This window comes from Nematolebias whitei, chromosome 14 (assembly GCF_014905685.2).
Source record: "Nematolebias whitei isolate Nwh7 chromosome 14, NemWhi1, whole genome shotgun sequence".
NCBI classification, from domain to species: Eukaryota; Metazoa; Chordata; class Actinopteri; order Cyprinodontiformes; family Rivulidae; genus Nematolebias; species Nematolebias whitei.
The window spans coordinates 37,018,217-37,037,558 of NC_056511.1; the positions used below are offsets into that span (position 1 = coordinate 37,018,217).

General features: G+C 40.7%; 3 protein-coding genes across 3 annotated transcripts in view; 2 read left to right on the plus strand and 1 right to left on the minus strand.

Moving 5' to 3' along the window:
* Nucleotides 1–9,285: 9,285 nt before the first annotated feature.
* LOC119420658 (mitochondrial uncoupling protein 2) lies at nucleotides 9,286–11,663 on the plus strand. Its single transcript, XM_037688082.1, has 8 exons — nucleotides 9,286–9,385; nucleotides 9,542–9,673; nucleotides 9,816–9,952; nucleotides 10,030–10,237; nucleotides 10,317–10,514; nucleotides 10,598–10,699; nucleotides 10,787–10,967; nucleotides 11,073–11,663. Exons 3-8 carry the CDS (start codon nucleotides 9,824–9,826, stop codon nucleotides 11,185–11,187), a joined length of 933 nt encoding a protein of 310 aa, XP_037544010.1. The 5' UTR covers nucleotides 9,286–9,385; nucleotides 9,542–9,673; nucleotides 9,816–9,823; the 3' UTR covers nucleotides 11,188–11,663.
* A 3,662-nt stretch (nucleotides 11,664–15,325) lies between these two features.
* On the plus strand, nucleotides 15,326–16,731 carry LOC119420672 (mitochondrial uncoupling protein 2-like). The gene is made up of 6 exons (XM_037688098.1): nucleotides 15,326–15,470; nucleotides 15,605–15,803; nucleotides 15,882–16,079; nucleotides 16,149–16,250; nucleotides 16,326–16,506; nucleotides 16,591–16,731. The coding sequence occupies exons 1-6, from the start codon at nucleotides 15,345–15,347 to the stop codon at nucleotides 16,703–16,705; spliced, it is 921 nt and encodes a 306-aa protein (XP_037544026.1). The 5' UTR covers nucleotides 15,326–15,344; the 3' UTR covers nucleotides 16,706–16,731.
* A 77-nt stretch (nucleotides 16,732–16,808) lies between these two features.
* Nucleotides 16,809–19,342, minus strand: part of dnajb13 (DnaJ heat shock protein family (Hsp40) member B13) — a 9,675-nt gene continuing 7,141 nt past the window's right edge. The window contains exon 8 of the mRNA XM_037688083.1: nucleotides 16,809–16,996. Within this exon, the coding sequence (XP_037544011.1) occupies nucleotides 16,834–16,996 (163 nt within the window). The 3' untranslated portion in view covers nucleotides 16,809–16,833. The remainder of the gene's footprint in view (nucleotides 16,997–19,342) is intronic.

A 19,342-nucleotide genomic window follows, 5' to 3' on the forward strand; every position in this document is an offset into this window, starting at 1 on the left:
AGATAGAAAATTGTCCTCAACGTGTAATGTTGCAGGGTGTTTGAATTTTATTTTTTAAATTCTATTTAACATTTATTTATACAGTTTGTCTCATTGAGTCACAGGACTCATTTTCAAGAGAGACCTGTTTGGGTGCAGATGATGGGGGTTAAGGGCCTTGCTCAAGGGCTGGGAAATGAGGGTGGAGGCAGGTGTGGGTGTTTCACCTTTTCCACCCATATTTTCATGTCAGTTCAGGGAGTTGAACTGGCAACCTTCCGATCACAGGCCCACCTTCTCTAACGTCTGCGCCACCACACCTACAAGGAATGTGAATGAATGAAGCTGAATTGAGTTATGAACGCAGATCCATGCCAACTGTTGATAAAAGTGAACGCAAAGAGAAAAATTAAAATATTTCTCATAATTATTCAAAAGTTAAGGAGGCGATAGTCAAGGTAAGGAGTCAGTGATCGTAACAAATATACGCAAAAGCAACATAAAGATGTGAGACGTTACAGAACCAATAGTAGATCCTTTTTAGACCACAATGCACTGCAAAACATCAACTTTAAGCATGCACATTAGCAAATGTAAAAATGTCAATTTGCTGCAGTTCTGATGATTGTTTCCTGCAGTGACACCTCCAGAATTTTTTTATTGGGGTGGCCATGTGGGGGCCACTAAAAATTCTGGAAGAGGCAGCACCGAAACCAAAACCATGAAAGAAATTCAGGAGATTTGTTTAGCTGCTGTCCTTGTTTACTTGACAAATACAACAAATGCACACAAATGTATTGGGGTCAAGATGTTCTCTTCAATATTTTTTTTAATATACATGATAACTTGCAAAACACCTTGCACAATATTTATATTGCACAATTTATTTTTTTTTGCTTTATTTTAATTTAATTTTTTGCTATTTTTGGAGGCAACTGGGACCCTGAGTACATGATGTTGTTCCACCTCATATACCCCATGTGATGTGAGTGACAATAAACTTGGCTTGAACTTGAACAAGACCAGATCTGCATCCTCACAGTCAAAGCAGGAGAACGTCTCTGAAAGGTCTCAGGTTTCTTGGTCAGGCTGACGAGTCATAGTAGTTTTGAACAATTCAGAACCAGTCAAGGCAGAGCTGAAGATGTTGAGCTCGAGATTATTAAAAATAAATGAAATTAGGAATTAAATCATCAGAGGTACAGCACAGGTTGAACAAAGTTAGAGTGGATAGACTGAGATGGTTTGGACATGTCCATGACAGGAACAGTGGGTATATTGATAAAAGGATGTTAGAAATGCAGCTGAAAGACAAAGAGGAGATACATGGATGCAGTTAGAGAGGATGAAGTTGGAGAGTGGACAGAGTGAGATGGATGAGGAGGACTCGCTGTGAAGACCCTGAAGAGGAAACGGCTGAATGAAAAAAATAGTGTTATAGAACAATGCATTTGTTAATAAGTAATTAGTTTATGCATTTCCTTTTTGATCAATCCTAGGGTTGGCTTGGGTTTCCTGAGCTATCCCTTAGTTCTGCTGTTGTGCTTAGACTGCTGGAGGACAAACTGACCACATTTCCTCACTTTGCTGTCTTGGTCTACTCTACCTGTTTGTATTTGTAATTATTTCTATCCTTAATGTGTTTTTTTTGTCTTTCTTCCTATAGAAAGCACACCTGGACCTGCCATTCTGCGTTTGTTTCTCCTTCCTGTTCTTTCAAACCCCAGCTGGTCGAAGCAGATGGCTGCTCGTCCTGAGCCTGGTTCTGCTGGAGGTTTCTTCCTGTTAAAAGGGAGTTTTTTCTTTCCACTGTTGCCTTTGTGCTTGTTTAGGATGGGAAACTGTGATGAAGTGAAGATTCAATGCAATCTGCTGGCTTCATAGATAGCGTATACTAATTAGCTTTTATAAAGTACAAAGTATGTGCATGTTTTTGTACAGTGCTCTGAGACAACTTGTGTTGGGACTTGGCACTCTATAAATAAAGTGAACTGAATTGAAACTTCAGCCTAAAAAAATAGAATCTACAAAGCTTGGTCAATCAGTCTTACGTCAACAATTAGACCATTTAAATTATTAACACATACAGTCTGTTGGACCCCACCTTTAACTACATTTATTATTTATCAGATAAAAATGTAAAATATTCTGTACTGTATTTGTGTAAAAGTATAAGATGACCACATTTTAGAACAGCTCTTTCCTCACATCCTCACAGTTACCGTATGTTTTTGAACACTAGATTCATTCAACCTTTATTTAGACAGGTAAATCCCATTGAGCCTCCAGGACTCATTTACAAGAGAGACCTGAGATAGTAGAAGTACACACTATTCTGAAAATAGCAACTAAATTACAAGGATTTTTTTTTAAATTTTTTACTTATGTTCAGTTTATTTATCATGCTTGGTGCAGCTCAGCTAGTGAAAACTGCATTGTGATGTATTTTTCATGGCTCAAAGGCAGTTTACCAAATCCCACATAGTGGGTAGCACCTTTTGACTTCCAAATTGAAATGTGTAACTGAAAGCCTGCAAACTAGAGACAAGAAACAGCAAGTGGTTTTTTTTTTATAGGCAGAGCTTCCAAATAGGTCTGTGTGAAGGATTTTATTCAGTGAGATACATCATATTACTAAGACTGACGTTCGTAAAGGTGACTTTGTTCTCACCAGTATTTTACTACAAAGAATTGATAGATTGTCTGGATTAAGAGTATTGCTTTGGACTAGTCATATGGAACATATATAATCCCTTAATGCATGTTAATGATGTGTTCTTCACCTAGTTAACTATGGTGCTCCACAGGGTTGGAGACTAAGTCCAGTACATTTCTCTTTAAATATATTATTTTTGAACAGGGCCCTGTGATGGACTTGCGACCCGTCCAGGGTGTACCCCGCCCCTCGCACAGTGATTGCTGGACATGGGCACCAGCGACCCCCGTGACCCAAAATGGAATAAGCGGGCAAAGAAAATGGATGGATGGATGGATGGATTTTTGAACAGCACGACGTACAGTTCCACTGTTACGCTGATGATGCCCAGTTTTATTTATCAGTAAAACCATCTTCATCTTCTACCACATATCCATTATCGGGTAGCAGAGGCGAGAAACTCAGGCACCCCTTTCCTTAGAGACACTCTCCAGCTCCTTTCACTTGGAGGATCCCAGGCTAGAGAAAATATACAATCCCTCCAGTGATTTCTGGGTCTAACCTGGAGTTTCTTCCCAGTGGGATGTATCCAGAAATCCTCCAAAGGGAGGCATCCTAATCAGATGTCAAAACCACCTCAACTGACTCCTTTCGATGCAGCGGAGCAGCAGCTCTACTTAACTTCTCACCTGAAATCTAAGGCTGAGTCTGGCCACCCTGCAAAGAAAGCTCATTTTGGCCACATACATCCACGATCTGCTTCTTTTGATCATGATCCAAACCTCATGACCATAAGTGAGAAACTTGTCAGATCAGTAAATCAGGAGCTTTGCCTTTCAACTCAACCCTTTCTTCACCACAACAGACCAAAGCAACACCCTCATTACTGAGGACGAAGCCTCAATTTATTGTTCAATCTTTGAATACATTAGCCTTTCATGTTCAGTAAGCAGGTGTAACTGTTCCCAGAGTTTTGAGGACAAGACTGAGAGTCAGAGCCTTTAGTTTTTAGGCTCCGCTTATCTGGAACCAGCTCCTGAGTTTTTTTGTTTTTTTGGATTTTTTAACTAAATATACAACCTACATCTCTGAAAGTGCTCAAGCATCTTTACTTTCTAATAGACACTTCTAATAAACCCACAAACGTTACTAATATGTTGCCATTTGTAAAAAAAAAAAAATTATTCAAATGATTGCATTCTGTTTTTATTTACATTTCTTGTGGCATTGCATGACTTTCTTATGATCAGAATAAATAGTTATTTTTGTGGTGTTATATATTTTTGGTCTTATGGACACTCGTTGAATATTCATATTTGGGACTCGTTGACTAAATATTTGTTGTGCTGTTTGCTTCGTGAAATGATCTGTTCCTGGAAAATATAGTCAGCTTTGGCAGCTTAGATTTGTTTTCAGTTTCCTCCAGAGCCAGACAGTTTAAAATAAAAGCCTTGAAAAGAAACACGACCAACAAATGCCAAGTATGAACAATTAGCAGACTGCTGAGTCACGCCTGGTATGTGGGACCATCTGGTGTCTCCCGTTGAAACAGCTTTTCCTTTGTGCTGTGAAGTACTGTACGCTGAAATGATGAGATAGGACCGACGCAAAAAGCTTCTATAAAAGTACAAATGACTCAGATGTTCTTTGAATATCGACAAATAGAGCACAGAAACACGCAAGTGTGTTAATGCATCATTTACACCAGCTTCAATCTACACAAATTCAACAAAACTATTTCTTGAGGAATGCAGATATCCAACTTGCCTTACGTTTTAACAAATGGTCTTATGATCTTTTAGCACTCAGAAGTATGTGTTTGGGATGACTCTCAGCTACCACTACACCAATATTTAGTTTAATAGCTGCAAAACTGACAAGCGTTTTAGTTACGTATGCTTTTGAAAACCATCAAAACTGGTTAACTTCAAAAGTCAGTCGGCTGTAGATGTACAACCAATCACTTTTAGAGTTTTATTAAAGTCCTATCACTGGCTCATAGAATACTTTGACGACAGACAAGCTTTAAATAAGTGCCTTACATGGTATGGTAGAGCTCAAAGTTTTTGTTAGGGATGTCTCAGCTTGTACCACACCTAAATCTACTTGTAAAATCAACTGTTACGACTGTTTTTGTGTTTGCTCAGGTCATTTGGCTCTTGCAGCCATCTTGAATCAGACTAACTTCGATCATTCTAGTTCAGTGCCCTTTCCCCTACATCTAACAAGTTCAGACAGTTGGGTCCATGGGTAAAGAAAGAACTGCCGAAGCTCTATGCCCTACTAACCTTTTAGGTGACTCAGTGACTCTATTGGCGGTGCAGTGTTATGGTTCCTATTTTTGTCATGGAAAGGATCTGCTTCACTGCACTGACTCAAGGTTCGCAGTATTCAAAAGGCGTAGAGAGCATAGCGGTGACAGGAGTCTGATTGCTTAGTGTCGTTTTCAGGGGCTGTAGGAGTGTGTGTGAGGGGTGGGATGGGATGGGGAGGGGTGTGGGTCTGGAAGCTGGTTGAAGCCGGACCAGTGAGGTGTTTACTGGCCAGACAGTGTGCTCAAAGGTTAACCACACGGTGTTCTCAAGATACTGTTCTCAGCACTGAGCGAGGATAGCAGATGGTGTGCTCCTCTTTCCATGGTAGTACAAAATAAACTGGAACAGTTATGCAAAGATGTCCGTTTAATATAAATAATTTCTTACTCAACTTCCCGCTTAAAGGGATTGTTTGTATATGTTTTGAAGTGGGGCTCTGGGCTGTGAAATAGACTGAGGCACTTGGACAGGTTGTTCCTTACTGCTGTATCTTTCAATGAGAATTTTTTTTTCCTTTATTTTATAAGGTGAAACTCATTTAGTTTAAAAATCTCATTTCCAAAAAGGTCCTGGTCAAAACAAAAACGACTATAAAATCTCTCCCTTAAAATAGTATGCATCTTTACATTTGACCAAAATATATTTAGATGAAACACGTGATGTATGTGTCTCAAACTCTTTTAAAATACCCTTAAATAGGTCTGATGAAAACAGCTCCTTCATTTTTAGACTGGATTGAAGTTAATTCTAGCTCTAAATTAGCACACTTGTGTTAATTCTTAGTTATTATTTTTACACAATAATGAAACCAATCGTTGGCTGGACGCACCAAGAGGCATGATGTTATGGAACAATACAATTTCTCAGGAGTTATGATGTCATTGTTGTTTTTGGTAGCATTATATAATACAGCCAGGTAAAATACACTCCAACCAGTTCGGATTCATGCCTGGAAAGGGTACGACTGATGCAGTTTTCATTCTCCGGCAGGTTCAGGAAAAAATCTTGGAGGGAAACAATAGCAGATATTGGACATTTGTGAACTTGGAAAAGTTTTCAACAGAGCCCAGTGAGAGTTTACTGGAGCCTCAGACAGAAAGACATTACGGAGAAGCTAGTTTGAATTGTTAGTTGCATGTACAAAGTACAAAGGTGTTAAAACAAGAGTCAGTACTGGCAAAGGCAACATAATAGCATTTGAGATTAAAGTTGGCATTCATCAGGGTTCATGTCTCAGTCCACTGTTGTTTATCATTGTGATGGACGCAATTACCAAGCTTATTAGGAGAGAAGTGCCGTGGGATATGTTGTATGCAGATGAGCTAGTTGTGGCTAGAGATTCTGACGTTAATCTCCAAAATAGTTTCAGATTGTGGCAGCAGCAGGCACTTGAGAGTAAAGGTCTGAAAATAAAGACAGAAAAAGCAGAGACCATGGTGTGCAAAAGCTAACAGACCTTAACAATTACTGATTACTGATAATAGAGGAAATGAAGCAGGTCGAAACATTCAAATATCTGGGGTCGGTGATAAATGCCAAAGGAAGTTGTGAAGAAGACGTTAAACGCAGAATTGGTGGGGCAATGCAAAAATGGATTGACAGGAGTGCTTTGAGACAAAAGGATGCCAATTCATATTAAAGGAAAAGTGTACAAGATGATGGTGAGCCCATTCTTGCTTTGTGGAGCTGAAGTATGGACATTAAAGAGAAAGGTAGAGGAACTCCTGGAAAGAACAGTAATGTGGATGCTACGTGGGATTCTTGGAGTATCCCTAAAAGATAGACGGCGAAAGGACAATATCAGAAAAACGCTTGGTGTGGCATGCATCATGGATAAGATACAGGAATCAAAAATTAGATGGTACGAGCATGTGCAGCAAATGGAAGATGAAAACAAGGTAAAATGGCTATTAAACACAGAAGTTTTTGGTCAACGAAGCAGGGAACAACAAAAGAAAAGGGGGATGGATATGATCCAGTGAGATATGAAGCCACTCCATCTCACAACTGACGATACACAAAACAGAGCAAAATGAAGAATCCATGTGGCTGACCCTGCTCTGAAAAGAGCAGGCCCTACAGCCTGAAGTATGTATATGTGTACATTTATACACAGGGTATAGTCCTGGCATAGTACCTGTACAGGTAGAACAGCCCCGTACTGATGCTCTTCTTCAGCCTGTACTTACTGCTATTTTTTTTGCATTGTTGTCTCTTTAGCGACACCTACAGTTCTGGAGTAAATCTGCAGCAGCACAGGCGTGAACAGCAACAAACACCTTGAAAATGTACTTAAAGCAATGTAAATCAACCATATTCCAGCAAAGAAAAAAAGCCTTATGCTTTATTCTTTATAATGTATAAAATACAGTTTTGTGCTGAGTTACTAAACGGTAAACACAACTGTTGCTGGCAGTTTTAAATTTACATTGCTTCTTTTGGGTGTATTACTTTGTATTTGTGAGTCAGTCTTTATAAAAGTGTTTTGTCATTTAAAACCAACATCTGTTTGTGATCAGCCATTTTTTTATTAGACATTAAATAATTAGTCCAAACGAATGACACAGAATTGTTCCTGTGCTTTGTATATTGCACTAAATCTCATTATACCAGGAAAATGTGTACACAATTCAACCACGGAAGTATTCTAGTCTGAAAAAACATTGCAGTTTATGCCGAGACTGTCTACTAAACTTTAAACCACCATCAATTTTGCATTTAGTCCACCAGAAATGGTATGACAGTTGTGATATTTTCGTGTTTTAGTTTGTTTTTAGCCTACTTTATTATACTTGTAAATTTAAATTAAATTAATTTTATTTATGGTCCTTCTTTTTTTGTTCGTAACTCCTTTTGCAGCACTTGGATCAATGTTGTTTTTAAATGCACTATTTAAATACAACGACATTGACGAGATATTTTTTGCAGCAAGTGCTCCAGTCTGCACTGGAAGCACTACAGCTAGCTGCTGCTATTAAAGCAAAGACACCTAATCCCTAACTGCTCCCCGGGCACTTATATAGCTGCTCGCTGATCCACCTGAGTGTATCTCACGTGTGATGGGTTAAATGCAGAGAACTAATTTTGTCATCATATGGGAACATACAATGATGACCATACATAGCACACTATTTGATTTCACAAATAACCAGAAAATCTAATGTGAATAACGGTGATGTGAAAATGATGGCAACATAAAAGCTAACAAAACAGCATTTGCACAAACTGCTATAAAATTTGATAGAGTGAAGTTATTTTAAGATGGCAGCCATCAGTTTTGGTCCTCATTCAGTTCATCAGCTCGTCAATCTGGTCAAAATTAAACTCCACATCAGGTAATAGATCAGAAATTTTCTACAGAGCACCACTTCAAACTATTAAAACCACTTCTTTTAAATTCTGTAAATATTATTTACTTTGGTGATTTGGAGAATAAAAAAATAATTATGTCTTACATATAAATTTCAAAAAAGTACAGCAGCATTATGTGAACAAAATGACGTTTTGGTATCAAAATTAAAGTTATCATCAAATTTAGATGAATCAAACAGACCGTGCCTCATGTAGCAGCAACTTTCTTAAGATCGTGAACAGATTCTGTGAAAAGGCCTCAGCGCACAGAGAGAACAATTTCTCAAACTTTCCGTTTGGCATCCTGTTTCTTTGTTGTTGTCAATTGGCCTGAGTGATTACACTCAGATGCTGCACACATCCTCCCACCCCGGCTGGTTCTAAGGATTGGCCGAGAAGAAGGGTTGTTCCTTAAACCAGAGCCGTTTCATAATTTGGGTCACGTGGAGGAGGGATGAGAACGTCTGACTTGGCTTTGACTTGAGTTCTTGGGCACAAACATAATGATAATGACGTATAATGATAGTCGAAAAGGCCAGACTAATGCCTCGTAAAAGAATTTAAAGTCAGACACACCTCTTAGTTTGTTTGGCTGAGAGTATCAACCAATGGAAAAATGGGGAACACTCTGTAACGCCAGCGTCTGTAACACGACCGGCGTGTTGGCAGTTAAAATGGAAATTTCCTGAAAAGATCAAACTTTGGATGTTAAACCTAAATTACATCCATGCATTATTGTGCAAAGATTTAGCGGAAGAAACCGCAAAATTGCATGAAAATGTTCTAAATACTTATCAGTAATCAGCCTTCCCGGGACTGAATGACGACTCCACGGGAACGGGTCAACAAGTGCTCAAATATCCGGCTGTGCCACAGGCCGGTACACGACATTCAAACAACAGGTGTCAACAAGTCAATGGCTGCCAGGGGGTCACGTGCAACAAGGTGCCTATAAAATCAGGGGCTCCTTCCACAGTCAGGCAGTAAGCCCAGCATCTGTAGAGGATACCTGATAGACAAATGATAAAAGGACTGCATACCTTCTTGTTTTCACTGGATTATAATTCTCTGGAAAATTATTAAGGTAGGCCTGTTTTAATGATGTTTTCCATCATTTTATGTTAAACTAAAATGTGTAAACTCGTCTAATATAAATTAAACTGGTGTGTTGATCACATTCTGATCTCACATGCAACTCTGTGGTTGAAAAGCAGGTGATTAATTCTTGATTTTTTTTCAGTGAGAGGTGTTATGCTGGCCAGCTCACTTCTGATAAAGTTTATGGCCGAAGGCATTTCCACGACAGAGCCTATTCCAAAGACCAGCCTGCTTCTTGAGAAAACTTGATACCTGTTCTCACCACTTCTTAAAGGTATGTACAACATCTCAACACATTTCTGTTAACTGAGCAGCAAACCTCCTCTGTCTTCTATGTGAGGGGGGGGGGCGTGGGTAATTTACTCAAAAGCAAAGAGCATTAAGAGCCAATCATTCCATTTGTGTGCTAAATCCAGACGTGAAGATGGTTGTCGTCAAACGGACAGATGTGATAATGCCCTCTGCAGGGATTAAGTTCTTTGGAGCTGGCACGGCAGCTTGCATTGCTGACCTCATCACCTTTCCGCTGGATACCGCCAAAGTCAGGCTACAGGTTAGACGAGTGGTGTTAAAGAGGTTCTTGCATGTTGTAGTTGTGATCATTTCTAAGGACCTCATCTTACTTCACAGATTCAGGGCGAATCCCAGAAAGTTGCAGGGCCCAGTGCAGTGAAGTACCGGGGAGTGTTCGGCACCATCACTACCATGGTGCGCACAGAGGGAGCCAGGAGTCTTTACAATGGGCTGGTGGCCGGACTCCAGAGGCAAATGAGCTTTGCCTCTGTCCGCATCGGCCTCTATGACTCCATGAAGCAGTTCTACACTCGAGGCACAGAGAGTGAGTTTAAGACATTCATTGTCTTTCATGAACGAGGTTCAACTGCTTCAATGCTGACACCGACATCCATGTTCCGCAGATGCTGGGATTATTGTTCGACTCATGGCGGGTTGTACCACCGGAGCCATGGCTGTGGCTTTTGCTCAACCGACAGATGTGGTGAAGGTGCGTTTCCAAGCTCAGGTACGACTGACCGACGGTGGGAGAAGGTACAACAGCACGCTGGATGCCTACAAGACAATTGCAAAATATGAGGGAGTGCAGGGACTTTGGAAAGGTAGTTGCCTTTTCACACCCAATTTAATTTTAGAATGAAGGTTCTCTCTACAGGTTTTGAGGTAATCATCTTCTTTCTTTCAGGCTGCATGCCAAACATCACCCGTAACGCCATTGTTAACTGCGCAGAGCTGGTCACCTATGACATAATCAAAGAACTCATCCTGAAGTATGACCTGATGACAGGTGAGAAGGAACACATTTCTCATTTTGTCCCAAAAGTCTCGAGACAGAACATCACCTCTTAACATAATCTGGTTCTATCTCTTACAGATAACCTGCCCTGTCACTTCACAGCCGCCTTTGGCGCTGGCTTCTGCACAACGGTGGTGGCTTCGCCTGTGGATGTAGTCAAAACAAGGTTCATGAACTCAGGAAATGGTCAGTACTCCAGCGCCATCAACTGCGCACTCACGATGCTGAAACACGAAGGAGCCGCAGCGTTCTATAAAGGGTAAACACCCACTAACACGCCAAAGAATCAAACAACGATGCAATAAAGTTTACCGGTACTTGGAGCACTTCTTTACTTTTTCTTTCTTCGCTTTACTTCCGTCAGGTTCATGCCTTCTTTCCTGCGACTGGGCTCTTGGAATGTTGTGATGTTTGTGACCTATGAACAAATTAAAAGAGGCCTGACCAGAGCTCACCAGTACTGGGAGTCACCCTTTTGACCTCAAGCCTAAAGCAATCTAACCTGCAGCACGATGCAACAAATGCTCCATCATGGCTACAAATGAAGAGGGCCCAAAAGAGGACGTTGCATGACGATGCGGCTCACTGACAAGTTTTTGATGTGGCTCAGAGGTGGACTCGGTGTGTTGTTGAATGGCAAGAGCTCAAGAACATTAACACAAAACCAGGATGATTTGAAGAGACATTTGTGGATTTCAGAGTCAACTTCTTCATCTCAAGTTGACATATTTAAATCTTGACCCACTGGTGGGTTTGCGATAAACTTTGATGTTTACTGAGATGAACTGAAAGATCACATGAACTGTGTTGTTTTGTAACGCAGGTTATTTAGGGTCATTTTCCATGAGTATAGAGATAATTTTTACTGTATGGCACTTTCTTCAGTTTGCACTGTGGATTGTTTATCGTTTACCATTGCTGCCGGTACATCGATCAGCATTTATTATTGAATGTAAATGTAAGCACTTTTTATTGTGAACAGTATGATTTATTGCTGGTCAATGAGTCATGAGGACTTTGCACAATTAAACAGAAAACTTTTTAACTTTACCAGGAGTGGCTTTATTGAATAAATGAAAAAAATTCAACTAAAACACCTTAAATAAAGACTATATTTAAATGAACAGCCGATAAAATTGAGTATTTTTAGACTTAGGTTAAAGGGGTTAAGTAAACAAATTACTTAATCTTGATCAAAATTAGCCTCTTGGAAGCGTCTAGTGGTGACACAGATCAATAAAAGACGAAGCGGTTCATTGGACTTTAGTGTTTCTGATGTCGAAGGGAATCGGCTGATCAAATTCTGCAATTGTTTTTAGCTACTAGGAAGCAGGTTTTTCCTGACACCTACATCATGTGATAACAGTTTCCGTGATGTACCACCTGCTCTTTGCCCTAATTTCACAGCCAGGTTGGTCTGGTATGAAGAGGCAAAGAGGAACATGTAGGGCAACGTGTACTCCGAGTCGTAATATTGCACCTTACAGTTCTGAGACGGCACATGTCTGCACTTGCTATATTTGTCAAACTGCAGCTAATTTTGCAGAAGCCGGCCCGGGAAAAACATGTGGATATTCACAGAGTTGTAACAGTATTCATCCTCTTAGGTGGTCCTTCTGTTTTGTTATGTCCCAACCTAAAATGTATATGGATTTTCAGTTTGAATACTTTTTTTTTTTAAATTAGACCTGATACAGGTTAGTTCCCATTGAGCCTCGAAGACTCATTTACAAGAGAAACCTGTTATTAAATGCTACTGGTAGTTTAAAAAAAAAATTACAAAATATTTTAGAATAACAAAGCAAAATTTGGTATTAAATATTCAAATTATAAAACTGAAAAATGCTGCGTGCACATACCAAAAGTCAATACTTTGCTGCAGTTACAACTCCAAGGTTCTTCAATACCCCCACCCTGTTCTGTATGGCCAAACTTCTCCAGCTCCTTCATGTTGGACGGATGCAGCTTGTCTTTGAATTACAACAGAAGTTCTGAGTTGGGTTGAGATTTGAGTTTGACTGGATCATCCCAGCACATTCAACTGGTTCTCCTCACTTCAGCAGTGTTCAGGGTCATTGTTCTGCTGGAAGCTGAAACCTCTGTTCCAGTCTAAAATCTCAGTTCAGATCGCTGCAGCTCATCTTTTAACACTAACAAAGAAAGTCTCTCCACAGTGCGGGCTGGCTTCTATTCATTGGCTCCGTTGGTTTTAAATTTGATTATAAAGTTTTATTGTTAACATCTAAGACCCTGAATGGACCTCCTTCAGCACTATGTCCTCCCACATTAGATACTTTGGATGATCTAATGAGCATTTGATTTTATTTATCCTAAGATCCACGCTGGTCCTCAGAGGTGATCGGGCTTTTTCAGTTTGTCTTCTGGTAAATTCCAAAGTCTTATTTTCTTTAAGGAGTGGGTTTTTGTTGCCAGTCTTCCACAAAGCCCAGCTCTGACCAGCCTTGGTCCTATAGACAGGTAGTCTCATCCTTGAAGAACCCACCTGGCGCCATCAGGGTTATCTTTGACCTCTTGGAGGTTTCTCTGACTAATACCCTCCTTGCTCAGTCTGTGACTTTTGGTGGATGGACCTCTCTTGGCAGTTTTGCTGAAGAGATATATTTTAGTTCATTAGCTAATAATAGATTTAGTGACAGTCCAATGTTCAGGGTTTCATTTTTTATAATCTAACCCTGATCTGAACTTCTCCACACCTTGGTCTCTAACTTGTGTGAAGAGTTCCTTAGGCTTCATGATGTCTCTAGCTTGGTGGCTCTTACTAAAGGTGTTGATTCTGGGGACCATCAGAACATATTTTAAATATACTGAGATTATTTGACACAGATTACCCACAGGTCGAGCTTATTCAACAATTTCCTGCGGGATCAATAAAGTTCTATCTTGTCTTATCTTACTTAATCAATTATGTTGCTTCTGAAGGGAACAGTTGTGGCTTCAGAGCAAATGTTTAATCAAATAGAAAGTCCATTTAAATCCCAGGTTAAGACAACAGAGCAGAAAGAATAGAATGAGGTGAAAGGGCTTAACAGTATCACTCATCCGTCCATACATTATCTTTACAGGCTTCTTCCTTTTCGGGTCATGGGGGTCACTGTACCCGTGTCCAGCAGTCACTGTGCGAGAGGTGGGGGACACCCTGGACAGGTCTCCAGTCCATCACAGGGACACAGAGACAAATGAGACAAACAACCATTCACTCTCTCACTCACACCTAGAGACAATTTAGAGTTACCAGTCAGCCTAACATGCATGTTTTTGGTCTGTGGGAGGAAACTGGAGAAAACCCATGCATGGACAGAACATACAAACTCCACCCAGAAAGGTCCCCAGTCGGGATTTGATTCGGCGAACTTCTCGCTGAGAGGCAACAGCTCTATCAACCGAGCCACCCCAGTATCTCTCAAATACTTTTAAATTTAATTACAAAACTGGTCATGAAAGGCATGAACCTAAACGTCTTTGCAGAATCAGTCTCCAGTATGAACTGCGAGTGCATGAAAGCACCTCATTAATCAAAGCAGGAAGACTGGGCCTGAAACACTTATGACCAAAAACAAGCCTGCGGTGAAATCATTACAGCTTTGAACATGTGGCTCTAATCTGTTGTGCAGTTTCTGTATGTTCAGCATGAGTCAGCGTTTACCTGATAATGCATTTCAGACCTTAAAACAAATAACCGACTCAGTCAATAAGTTAAAGAAATGTAGATAAAATATTTCATCTTCACAAAACAAAATTCAAGTTTTGTATTTTAATTTTGCTACCAATCATTAAAGCAAAATATAAAAAAGTAAAAACGGCAGCAGGAAAGCATAATGTTGCATTTATGTCCATCCCGTACAAGCACATGCTGTCTGCTCATACAGAGCTTTGTGTGATGGACCATCAGAAAGTGTTGGGCTGAGGCACAGCAACATGTTGAGTCATTATATAACCACGTCACGGCTGTATTTAAAGAGGCGGCCCTCTTCCTCCACATTACTGCATTTTCACCAGCCATCGCTTCATTCATTCAGATACTGTCCCCTAAAAACATGATCTTTTTTAACCATCACTGATTGTTTTATGCTGCAACCAGACTATTTTAAAGATTTCCTTCTTGCGCCTTTCCTTTCTTTTTTTATTGAACTGTTTGTTTTCCAGGATTTGGAGTATGATTTTGAGGCTTAAAGTTTCTGAAGGATCTTCTATGGAAAAGCGAGGAGACCAGTTTATAGCTGGAACAAAGTTCAGCCAACGGGATACCTTCAGAGAATCCTGATCTTTGTTTCAGACATAAACCGGCTCCAAATAAGGTAAGAATTGAGATGTACAGTTCTAGATGGATGAATTTACAATGTGTATAAGTGACAGAAAATGTAAGCAGCTGGGTCTTTCGTTCAGCATCACAAAGGACTCTTATTAAAGACACCACATTGATAGAAATATGAATTAAATCATAAAGGATCAAGCAAATCATGCACACCAGTTACATCTGCAATCCAAATAATGTTTCACATGACATACAGCAAACTTTGAACTACTTTGTTAATATTTATTTCAGATTTTGGGGGAGCCTCTAGTCCTTGAAAGAGACCACATCTGGATCTTTGTTAGGAACAGAAGGCTTGTAGAAATGGTTGGTTTTGGACCTGCAGATGTGCCTCCGTCAGCAGCTGTAAAGTTTGTGGGAGCAGGAGCTGCAGCCTGCATCGCCGACCTGCTCACCTTTCCACTGGACACGGCCAAAGTGAGGCTGCAGGTAAATTAAAGCTTCGTTTGGCTCAACTTTTTTACATGTGAAGCATCTTAGTTCTTATTACCATAACGATTTAACAGATCAGTTTAGCTTTTTTCTGTTTTCCTGGGTAAACAGTTTCTTGTCTATTTTTGAAGATCCAGGGTGAGAGCAACACAGCCAGCTCAGTGAGGTATCGTGGCGTGTTCGGCACCATCGTCACCATGGTGCGCACAGAGGGACCTCAGAGTCTTTACAGTGGACTGGTGGCTGGACTCCAGAGACAAATGAGCTTCGCCTCTGTCCGTATTGGTCTCTACGACTCTGTCAAACAATTCTACACTCGAGGCTCTGACCGTAAGTATATTTTATATGAGGTAAATTATTTTATTGAGACATACGTTGAGTTTGACATCTTCCTCTTCCCCGAATCAGATGTTGGCATTGGCAGTCGGCTGCTGGCGGGATGCACCACCGGAGCCATGGCTGTTGCGTTTGCTCAGCCCACAGATGTGGTGAAGGTTCGTTTTCAGGCTCAGGCAATGTCCGGTGAGCACGCTAGACGCTACTGTGGCACCATTGATGCTTACAAGACCATTGGTAGGGAAGAAGGCATTCGGGGGCTTTGGAAAGGTAATTTGATCTTCAAAAATAAAAGTATTTGTCAGGAATGCTTCTGTTAACATGAACTCCTTCACCCAGGTACAATGCCTAACATTGCCCGCAACGCCATCGTTAACTGCACGGAACTGGTGACATACGACTTCATTAAGGATCTGCTTCTCAAGTCCACTCCTCTGACTGGTAAACAGACGCTGACTCAGTAAGACATGGGGCTGTTTGAGTTTGGAGTGGTAACCTTCAGCATGTGCTCCACAGACAACCTGCCCTGCCACTTTGCCTCAGCCTTCGGTGCCGGGTTGTGCACGACCGTGATCGCCTCTCCGGTCGATGTGGTCAAGACGAGGTACATGAACTCTGCTCCCGGCCGGTACAGCAGCGTCCTCGTCTGTGCTACCGCCATGATGACCAAAGAGGGTCCACTTTCTTTTTATAAGGGGTGCGCAATGACAGCAGAGCCTGGATTAAATCAAATGTCTTGACTGTGGTAAAATGAACTGAATGGATGTTCTTGTCTCTTTAGGTTCATGCCATCGTTCTTACGGCTGGGCACCTGGAACGTGGTGATGTTTGTAACTTATGAGCAGCTGAAACGAGCCATGATGGCTGCAAATCACAGCTACGTGGCTTCACTGTAGTCAATGATGTCTATCTGAAGGCTGGTACTAAGAAACGTTTATCTTTAGATTCAGCATATATTTCAATTTAAATGTAACAAGGCAAAGTCATTACAGTTTGTAGGAGTGCAGCACATGCGATGAATACATCAGTTATCTTGTAGACCCAAAGCTTGTTTGATCAGATGCTTGCTTTTAGAGGAGAGCTTCACTGGAAACTGGACGTCAAAAGCAATGATGAGGTTTCCTCTCTGCGATGGATCCTGTGACAGCGGCATTCCCTCTCCAGTCAGCATTTTCTCATACGTTGGGCTGAGGTGTCACAACAAACAGATCAGAGAGGGGGTGAAATGTAAAGATGCACAAAATCAGAAATAATTCAGTAAATGTCCAAATAAAAAATAAAATAAAAAATAAAATAAAAATTATATACAGTAAAGTGCCTGAATTGGTAGCATTTCAAAATAAAGGCACTTTTATTAATACTATAACAATAGGCTATTTTATCCTGCTATAGTTTCCTCATGGTCATTTATAAAACCAAACAGTCTTACATTATTAACCAGGGCAGAAAATTACTGGATTAGCACAAACACCTCTTTTTGACCTGTTTAAGAGCCCTGGGATGAAGGTGAAATGAACCCCCTGTGATTAGGGTAGCCTTCCTGATCACAGGTTCATTTCACCCTCATCACTCATTCCAGCTGCTGCCATCAGGCAGAAGGTGTAAAGTTCCACTGGCCCGGAAAAACATTTATAAGAATTCATTCATACCATTTGAAATATCCACTTTAAACTCCTTAAAATTAGATTTTCTTTTTAACAGTTAGTGAAACGGCTTTGAATGTGTAATTGTGTGAGAATGCCAACTGAGGGAGCACTTGTCAAAGAAGAATTTGTCACCAGCTGGGACAGACAATAAAGTTTTTCTATTCTATTCTAGTCATGAGTTTGTGGACACTTTACAAGCACTTATAAAAATTACAAAACATTGTTCATACACTTGAGGCTATTTGGCAAGATTGGATAATGTACATTTTTGCTAGATGCTCAGTTTGCTTCTTTAACTAAAGCGCTTTAATTATGTTTAATATCCAAAACAGAATTTGTACCTACAAATGCTCAGAGTGGTTTCATGCAAGTAACTTCCTGACATTCATCCATTCATTTATTATTTTTACCTGCTTCTTCCAGTCTGGGTTGCAGACTCGCAGGTGTCCATATCCAGCAGTCACTGTATGAGAGGTGGGGGGGGACACCCTGGACAGGTTACAAGTCCAACACAGAGACAAACGAGACAAACAACCATTCACTCTCTCACTCACAACTAGGGACAATTTAGAGTTACCAGTCAGCCTAACATGCATGTTTTTAGTCTGTGGAAGGAAACTGGAGTACCCGGAGTAAACCCACGTATGCACAGAGAGAACATGCAAACTCACTCAGAAAGGCCCCTGGCCAGGATTTGATCCAGCAACCTGCTTGCTGAGAGGTGTCAGCTCTACTAACTGTACCACCGTTCTGCCAACTTTCTGACAGATGTTGAAATCTAAATCCTACAGAAACTAATAAAAGTACAACACTTGATCTCACAAATTAGTGAAACTGCTACAATGTATAAACAGTGTTTTATAACAAATGTATAAATGATTTATTACGGTAATGCTTTATTAAGTGTCTTCAAACTGATAAATAACATATTTATAAAACATTAATGGAGAATGAGATCGTGGACAAAGGTGGTGAAAATGAGTTTTCTCTGCAGAGTAGCTGAACTCGCCCTTAAGAGACAGGGTGAGAAGTTCAGTTATCTAGGAGAGACTCGGAGCAGAGGAGGAAGCTGAGGTGGTTCAGGCGTCTGGTAAAGATGCTCGCTGGACGTCTCCCTAGGGAGTTTTTCCAGGCATGTCCAACTGGGGGGAGACGCCAGGGAACACCCAGAATATTCAATTCAATTCAAGAATACGTTATTAATCCCAGAGGGAAATTATTTGTTGTTGTAACTCATTATCCTCATTTCATTAAGAGATGTTATAGATACTGATGGCTGTAGACAGGAAGGATCTCTTGTAAAGGTCCATCCCACAGTGGATCCTAAGAAACTGGCTGCAGATGCCGTCCGATCCGTCCACCCAGACTCGGCTGGCCTCTCGGTTCCCCTCGGGCTGTAGGACCGCCCCAATGCTGGGCAGAACTCCCCCCAGAGCTATTATTTGAGCTTTTGAGATGTTAATCTGCTGCTGTTGGTTGTAGAAAACTGCCTTGTTGCCGTGGTTACGCATCATAACAAATGTCCAAAACTAAACAAGTTTCAGTAAAAACCCTTCCAGCTGCACAGCATCTGATACCAGAGGAAACAATCATCCAAAAAAAAATTGTGATTTACATCCAGAAAAAGAGGAATTAAAGATTCCAAAAGCAAAATCTCAAAATGAAAGTAACAGAGCTGCTCCAACATGCAGCCACCTTGAGTGGCGCAATTCTAGAACATATAACATATACAGGGGCAGCACGGTGGCGCAACTGGTAGAGCTGCTGCCTCTCAGCGAACAGGTCCCTGGTTCAAACCCCGGTCCAGGGGTCTTCTGGGTGGAGTTTGCATGTTCTCTCCTGTGAAAAAATTAATAAACTAACATGTATTGTTTAAATATTATTTAA